This window comes from Protomyctophum bolini, assembly GCF_963924005.1.
Source record: "Protomyctophum bolini genome assembly, chromosome: 10".
NCBI lineage: Eukaryota > Metazoa > Chordata > Actinopteri > Myctophiformes > Myctophidae > Protomyctophum > Protomyctophum bolini.
Window position 1 is genome coordinate 11,357,650 of NC_137871.1, and position 9,112 is coordinate 11,366,761.

The 9,112-nt window shown below is 44.8% G+C and overlaps 1 protein-coding gene across 1 annotated transcript in view; it reads left to right on the forward strand.

Annotated features, from left to right (window-relative positions):
• Positions 1–3,383: 3,383 nt before the first annotated feature.
• Positions 3,384–9,112, forward strand: part of asb12a (ankyrin repeat and SOCS box-containing 12a) — a 99,874-nt gene continuing 94,145 nt past the window's right edge. The window contains exons 1-4 of the mRNA XM_080774092.1: positions 3,384–3,523; positions 4,880–5,229; positions 6,565–7,093; positions 7,662–8,443. Coding sequence (XP_080630218.1) covers positions 4,966–5,229; positions 6,565–7,093; positions 7,662–7,861 — 993 coding nt within the window. The 5' untranslated portion in view covers positions 3,384–3,523; positions 4,880–4,965 and the 3' untranslated portion in view covers positions 7,862–8,443. The remainder of the gene's footprint in view (positions 3,524–4,879; positions 5,230–6,564; positions 7,094–7,661; positions 8,444–9,112) is intronic.

Below are 9,112 nucleotides of genomic sequence, written 5' to 3' on the forward strand. Positions count from 1 at the left end.
GGTACCTACTACCGTCTTGCCAACGCATCGGTTAGGAGAGGGGAAACTCTGACTCCAAACCACCTGCATGCCTTGTCTGCTATGTGCCTCTCTCTAGTCAAAGGCTTATATAGGAGATGCACACTCCGAGTCCAAACAAAACAAGAAAGCTGCACCTTCTTGGGCTGCCCCAAGACACGTGGCAGTTTCTGCACCTGTTGGGCAATGGCCCGCCTCTGAAGGCAAGAGGGTGGTGATATATATATATGTATATATATACTGTATATATACACACATACACACACACACATTTCTGTGCCACTGTCACTTCTGTGTCACTATCTCACTGACTCCCCCCCCCCCCAGGAGGATGTAAAGCCTTCCTACTTTGCCCATGCCCAAAACAGCCACTGTTGACAGGTGCCCGAGCCTGTAGGAATGTGTGCGGTGCCAGTGACACCACCCTCTCCCCACCCGGCTTCCCGAATCCCGGGCCAATTGTGTTCGTGTAGAGAGTAGACGTTGTAGGTTCTAATTCTTCTTCTTCTTCTTGAAGACTAAATCATTTATAACGGTGATAAAATAAAAAAAAGTGTTTGAATCTGCAACTCTGTTGTGGTGTTTTGCAATACAAAATAAGACAAGCATCTATGTGTTTGTTTGACCGGGCATAATACGTCAAACAGAAATGGTGTGAAATAGTATGACAAGTTAAGAATAACTAAAACAAAACGCTGTCATCAGGACAACACAACACTGTTATTGTGGAGGGGAGGGGTCAGTAGCTGATGTGAAAGTGTAACAGATTAGGAGCACATACTTGTTGTCTACAAAGCATTACTGAGGCTTGCCTGGAAAGGCTTCCTTCTCTGGCTAAAACAGAGGATCACCTTCCTGGAAGAAGCTCTGAGGAGAATTTCACAGCTTCCAACATCATATTCATCTCTCAGAGCTTTTTAGAGAATTCCTCATTCACCCTCATCTTAGACATGTTTCAAGTCTACCGGCTGCATGGACTCTCTCTGAAGCCGACATGGTATTTCAGCTTTCTGAATGTTCTACTTTCATTGACCCATTTAGGCCTGACGTCGAAATTTATAAAATGTCTTCTAAATCCTGACAGTTTTCTGTCAGTATTTGCGCCACATTTTCACAATTTCTTCAAAAATAGCAGACCTACAAGCTCGTAGTGCGCCACTCGGTGGCGTGCTATGAGCTTGTAGATCTGCTATTTTTCAATAGCTAAATTACCGTATAACATAATGTTTAAAACACCAAAAGGGGTTCCCGCCTGCTTCTAGATAAGGCATGGATGTTGCACCTTGCATGCGCCCAAGAGAACCTTCCCTAAAACATCTGGGACACGTCCCGCTCCACACGTCCCAGACTCTTCTCCCTTTGGGCCCTCAAACTGTTAGGACGAACTCTCCATTGCAGTTAGGACTGCAGACTCACACCCAACCTTCCGCAATGATCTGAACAAGACTCAATGATGACCTTGCAGGCTTATGCAAAGGCTAAAATGTAATTTAGATAGCATGTTATGTAGACGGATGCCAAATAAATGTGGAGACCTGGCCTCCAATAGTGTGTATGTATTTCAATGTACAGGTTATTTAGTTTTTTTTTCTCACTTTTTGATGTTATACTATACTAGGCCTACTGTTTAGAGTAGACTGATGATTCTTGGTTCCTATAGATGACTGATCCTAGATGACTATTTCTATGCATTTGATGTATTACCTCGTGTTTACCTTGCTTACTGTATAATATGTAATATAATATGTGTAACTGTATACATATAATAGATAATCACAGTCAGTTCATAAATTCACATATGATAATATTGCACAGCAAGGAGTCCTCAGCAGCATAGTGTATAGAAAGGATAGGATATTGCACTTATGTGGGGGGGAGTATTGTACTTTTTTTGTATTCACTAAAGTCTGGTGGCTTGGAGGAAGAAACTCAGCAGAGTGAACAGTCCATGATGTGGGTGGGTATAGGGTCTATTCTGATGTTATTGGCTTCGGGCAGACAACGGTTGTGAGCACTGTGCTTTGATGGAAGGCAGTGAAGTCCCGCTGATCCTCACCACTCTCTGCACAGAGACTTCCAGTCTGATGCATTGCAGTTTCCAAACCAGGCAGAGATGCAGTTGGTCAGGATGCTCTCTAGAGTGCCCTAGAATGTATAAGTGCGGATGGGAACTGCTGCTACCCAGTTGGGAACCATGTTGGCATGCATTTTCTTGTGGTCATTTCACGTCTCAGAGTTATGCCATTAGTTTACTTCTAATGCAAGGCCCCCGCAGCAGGCTATATTGTGTTTTCTTGGGTCAGAACATTTGCATTAAAAAAGCAAACCTCACCCATCCTATCAAAATGTGGTGCGCCGAATTTAAATCTTTTAACTTTTTATAAGTATTTTCTTCCACCATGCCATTTACAATCAAATGCCAAAAATGTGTAATCGTGTGCCAAATGGTGTATATAAGAATGAGGCGGGGCGCCGCCCTAACCCACCCCCAAACATGGGGCAAATGGAGGTGTGGGGACAGCGGAGAACAGCTGATTCCTGCCTGCTCCTCCACGTCACAGCTTCAGATGTAATTCACACAGCTGCGACCTGCTAAAACAACCCCTCTCAGTGTGATTTAGGGAAACATGCTGACGACACAGTGATAATGAGTAATAATAAACCAAATAAAATACAGTCTGTGAACGGCATTTCATCAGGGATTTGATTTTTTTTATTTTATATTTTGACTATTGGAAAGTCTAATAATACAGTACGCACAACAGACTGTGAGAAATAAAATGGAAAAGGGGTGCTGATAGCAGAGTGGTTGAGGTGCCAGTACCACCTACTGTAGAAAGTCTAAGAAACTGATGCCTGACAGCGAGTCCCAGAGTTTTCCCCGGGCCTGGTGGATCTTTGTTGCATGTCATTGCTCTCTGTCAGTGTTCCCTGTCTCTTACTATATACACTGTGAACTATAAATAAAGGCAAGAAAAGCTGCAGAAACATAACAAAAAAGAGAAAAATTGTAACATGTTAGAAGGAACAACTGCACCCCAGTTGTTCCTTCTTCTCATTAGTCATTCCATTGTTTACTCATGGCCAAAGGACAACAACACACACACACACACACACACACAGCCTCACACACCAGTCAAATCCACCAACAGAGTGAGTGAGAGAGTGTCACAAGCCTATCACCTTTCTAATTATAACGCCTGGCCCCCCGACTCCTCCAAGAATGGAAGTTTAGCCTGGCCCAACTGTGGCCTAAAATTAGACCCCCTGCACCAGAGCACCCCTCTCCACTCTGCAGTGTCAGACATGTAAGTAACACACACACACACACACACACGCTCGCGCACACGGTGAAGCCCTCAGAGATTCACATCACACACACACACACACACACACACCCTGCCCATAGTGTCTCAGTGTGTTCCCAGTGTTCCACGTGACAGATCCATGGACTTATGAAGGAGTTTGGTATTAACATCATTGGCTGGAAACCTACTGTATGAAGGTAAGCAGACGCCACTGTGAACTTCCATTTCTCTGCTGTTGGATGAAAACCTCTTAAGTCCAAATGTGGTGTGTTTGTGTGTGTGTGTGTGTCTGCCTTTTGATGGCAACTGAAAGGTCAGAGGATGTGTTTACATGTATGCAGTGTCAGTTTCACAGAGCTTTGGTCAAGTGATTTGTTTGTTGTGTCTTATAAACATTCTTACATAATGAATTCCGCATCACATAATATTTCCATCCCTTATGGTGGTTCTTTGTCATATCTTTGAGTAAACATTAACAGCATGTATTCTCTTATTTGCTCATACAATTTCTACAGTACACTGATTAAATATTGTGTTGCTGTGACTTCACTCTGAAATATCCTGTATTCTTTAAAATGTATTTTGTCGCAAAGGAAGGAACCCTAAATGAAATAATAGAGACTCAAGGGTTGTCATAGAATTACACTGTCCTCATAACATTTTTTTTTACACTGAAACAATGCATTTCTTATTATTATTGTTTAAAATGAAAATCTTTCCACTCAGCAAACTCTGTGTTGAGCATTGTAGGTTCTGAGGCTGTAAAAAGTTTATCTCAAACTTTAGAAGAAATGGGTACTACTTTAGGCAGTATGCAGTGTGTGTTTAGAAATCCTTTCTAAAAGGAAGCAAAACACATTCAAAATGTGACTATACATCTTTACGGGAATCACAGACAGCTGTTCTCAAAGTGGGGTCAAGGGCCCCCCCAAGGGTCATCAAAGTTTGTAAAAAAAAAAAAAAGAAGAAAATAGCAAAAATAGTTTAACCACTTGTCTTGAACCCTATTTTATACATTGCATTCAAAAATAGCTTGAGATTGTACATTTGCTATATATATATATATAAAATAATTTATATATTTATTTATTTTACGAGAACATTTTTGAATGATTTAGCTTCTAACACAAATGTTCTCGTCTGGTGGTCCCTAGCACAAAATGTTTTCAGATGGGGGTCTTCTGCCAAATAATTTGGTGGTCCTTGACACAAAAACGTTTGAGAACCACTGTTTTGAGTTATGAAATGACTAATCATTTGGCTGACATCCCACTGGAGCGCTCTGAAGGATCCCTGGTGATTTCCGGACACCATGTTGGCAACCGCTGTAATTAATGATCCTCTAATATCATAGTTCAGTTTTGAGAATGCCATGAATGAATTTCCCCTGACGGAGGAGCTTATTGATTGGTGCTTTTAATGCAACAAGAGCTTTGTTATATATCAAAAATGCATTTGGGTTGTGTGCGCGTGTGTGTGTGTCATGTGCGTATATGCGTGTGCTTGTGTGTGCAATCACTTCTGACATGTCTCCATCCCATCCGTCATTCCAGATGGAGAGGATTTGACTTGATTTGACCACGCGCGGTATAGCCAGCCAGCCATCACAGTTCAGGTGGAGTCGCGAGCTCTCTCAAACATGAGTTTGATGGACATTTCTAAGATCTTCTCCCTGCTGCAACCTAAAGAGGACGACGAGGAGGACCATGAACACTGCGAGGCGTTGAACCAGGCCGTGGGCGGCGACGACGCGGCCCAGCTGTCGGAGCTGCTGTCCCAGGAGAGCTACAGGAGGTGTGTGAACTCCCGTAGCGGGTGGGGAATCCCGGTGACTCCTCTGCGGACCGCCGCGGCCCTGGGACACTTGCGCTGCCTGGAGCTGCTGCTGCAGCACGGTGCCGAGGTGAGACAAACGGCTCCTGCTTTGCTTTTACAGTTGTTGTCAGGTGTCGGCTCACATATCAGTGTGTGTTTGCCTCAAAAGAAAACGAGGATCTAAGACTATAGTAGAATGGCGATAACAATAAATGGTCCCCACTCCCCATTATTTGCGTTTAATCACTTTAGGCCCGGACTCCCTATATTTTGGGCATGTCAGTTTCAGTTCAGTTTCAGTTTCTTTTTTATCACCCCAAGTACGTCTCTGTGCACTTCACAACAATATAGGCTACACAGCAAAAAGCAGAAATAAAATACGATAGCACAATAACACAATAATACAATAACAAGCCTAATACGATGTGTCAATACACATGGATGACATAAGTAGCCTACCATACGTTAGGACACTTATGAAAATGCGTTCAGAAGATCTATTAAAATAGCATATAGGGTGCAGAGCACGGTGAATAGCCTATAGTGTTTTCAGTGAAACTAGGGGGAACCATAATGCAGGGGGAAAAGATGAGTTTTAAGTCTAGATTAAAAAATGTCTAGTGAGTTGGCATCTCTTACTGTTTGTGGGAGAGCATTCCAGAGACGATGTGTGATCTGCTCTGCCCCCAACCGTTACTTTATGGTGGAATGTCATGGTGTAACCTTTTGGAAAAGCCCTATATAGTGGCCCTGTTTTGGGGTAAACATTCAGTGAAAAAAGCCGATCTACATGCTCTCAGTCTCAATACACCACGTTGCGGTATGTGGGTCTAGAGAGGGAAAATGGAGTGGGCAATGGATAGAGCCCTGTCAATGTATATATTAAGTATATTATGATTTAAAAGGAAATAACCAGGGGGCACTGTGGCACAGTCGGTATAGTGCTGTCACCTCACAGCTATATTAGTTCCTGGGTTCGAGTCCCACTGGGGACGCTGGGGGCGTGCTCCTTCCTCCGCGTCATCAGTGCCCATGCATACCCGAGGCCGGTATATGTGTTCCATCACTCCGAAAGTGATGGAAGGGGGAAGGAACATGGTCGGAATAACGTTCCTTTCCGCGCGCTCTGTCTGGCCGGGGCCGTCAGGTGAAAAGAAGCAGCTTGGAGTCCTCATGCATAGAAGGAAGCATGAGGTCAGTCCGCTGCTCCCCCCCCCCTTCAAGGTTGGCAGAGGAAGTGTAGCGCCCAGGAGTACATTAGATAATTGACACTGGGTGAAAAAGATGGATTGTGGGATAAGAATTCGACTTAAAAAAAGGCAATAAACAAGGATGTAATCCGGTGTATATATGCGACTTCTGATAAAGACCAATGTATAGTACCCTTCTCATATGGCCGTGCGTTGCATGCGTTTGTGTCCAGGTCGACAGCCTGGACGTGAAGGCCCAGACGCCGCTGTTCACGGCGGTCAGCGGGAAACACCTGGACTGCGTGACGGCCCTGCTGAGGGCCGGCGCCGACCCCAACGGCAGCCCGCACAACAACTGCTCCCCCATGCTGACGGCCGCCCGCGAAGGAGACGTGGACACGCTGACCGAGCTGCTGCGCTTCGGCGCCGAGGTGGACGTCCGGGCCAAGGTGCCGGACTGGGCGTCCGGCGCCACGGCCTGCCGGGGCCCCCTGTACATCTCGGCCGTCTACGGGCACCTGGACTGCTTCAAGCTCCTGCTCCTGCACGGCGCCAACCCCGACTACAACTGCACGGACCAGAGGCTCCTGGCCCGCGTCAAGCAGCCCAAGACGGTGCTGGAGACGTGCCTGCGCTACGGCTGCGGGGTGGTGTACGTGCAGCTGCTCGTGGACTTCGGCGCGGACGTGTATTTGCCCACGCTCATCATCGACAAGACCACCAAGCAGAACGAAGCCGTGGACGTGCTGCTCAAGGAGAGAGGTGAGATCTCGTCTTGGGGGGCATTTAGCTACATTTGCAATTATTCTATAGATAGTTGACACAACTGTTACAGCAAAAAGGTATACATATTATGTCACACCGCACAGGCAATAACAATACTCATGATAATAATTAATTGTCATTGTATACATTTGCACAAACAGTACGCGAATGTGTCCTCTGCGTTGCCCATCCAGACTATTTGGAGCAGTGGGCACGGGGCCAATGTTACAGCACATGCAGGGAGCAGTTTCAGGGTTTTAAGTGTCTCGCTCGGCAGGGCACTTCCGTCACTTTGACTGGGCAGCCCTTCTTATTCCCGGAGGAGGCCTCTCTGTCCATTCAGCTGTCCTGATGATAACATAGCCTAAACAAAATAACACTTCGTAGAGTACTTTTTTTAAAACCAGTTCCAAAGCACCTTCTGAAGTTATTAATAAAAAAGTTATAGCAAAGTGCAATAAAAATGTATAAACAATAAGAGCAAATAAAAAAGCATTCCAAGAGATATTGAAATTATATCCCTGCAGTAAACTAATATCTTTTTCTTTTATGAAAAATCCACCAGTCTGTCCCAAAACACTGATGTCACAGGCGCGTGTCGCCATTCGAAGATACGTCCCCTCGGCCGATAAGGACCCCGCCATCGAAAGCCTCCGGGACGTTCCCCGCATCCTGAGAAAGTATTTAAAACACGTCGCCAGTGAACGTGTGGTGAGTCCCTGTGGCCACGAGATCATGATGCCCATGTCGTCAACACACGCCTAATCTCTCAATGCTGGTCCAGAGCCCTGCAGCTGAATCTGTTGGCAACTCCCGTTATGTTGTAGAGTTGTTGTTGGTATAGGAATGAAAACAAAGACAAACTAAAACCACCGGAAGAGGAGGGCTGGAGGACAGTGAGCGGGCCAACATCCCGCGGTCTCTACGTGGAGGAAAATTCAAAGGAAATATTTTTGTCTTTGCCGATGGCGATGGGTTTCCCCAGGATGACACACCAGCGGACGTGTTCAGCTTCTCACCTGCTTATCATGACTGGATAATGGAGTTTGAACTTCAACTCAATAAATGGCTCCAGAGCTGAGTGGCAGAAATAAGACAGAGATGAGATGCCCGAAGAAGGTCTTTGACCGAAACGTTGCCTAAATAAAAGTGTTCGTATTGCAAGAGTGGACGGTGTGCAGGTCTTTGTGCACTTGTGCATTGTTTGAGTGGTGCGACCACTCCAAGAAAGAGCAATGTCCGTGTTCACCTACCTACAGTATGTGTTCGCCTATGTGACTATGAGCACCAGTATGACTATTAATACCAGTAGGGGCGCTGTTGTGCCAGAAACAGAGAGAGCGAGGGGTGGGGGGGAGAGGGGAGTTGCACCACTCAGTTCACACGGGTGTGATTTTTTATTTTTTTTCTGAATACATTGAGCCCTGCCCTGCCTACCTGCATATCAGGTGTGCATATAAGACTTTGTTGCCCAGAAATAAGACAGGGAAACATTAATGGGGGGACACAAGTGTTGGACAAGTTCAACATGTTCTTTTTTATATTTATTACATTGTAATTATGAAATGTAACTTCACATCTTTGTGAACTCTTGCTTTGCAGTGAACAGATCAGTATACTGTATGACTTTTTACTTTTTTCATGTGAGAGGCTGGAGTTGAATAGTTTGTGGTTTTTTTTAGGTATATTTATTGAATAAACCAATTTTGAATATTGCCTTGACTGGAAATATCCTTTGATTCAGTCATTAATACAAGGTGATCTAAAATATGCTGTGATCACAGGGAGGTGATCTCATGCCAACACTGCAATCTATGTGTTAGGTGTAATGTTGTATATGGCCACTAGAGGTAAGTGTAACACTGAGGTATTATTTTACTGAGCTTGCTCCTTGCTATCTGTCGCTGTCTGCATTCTTTAAATGTAAAGTAAAGTCTTATTTCAGTATAGAGAGATGTTTCTACTGTAGGCTGAACAGAATAGTCTACTGTCCACTCAGCACATCCCCGGGCATTT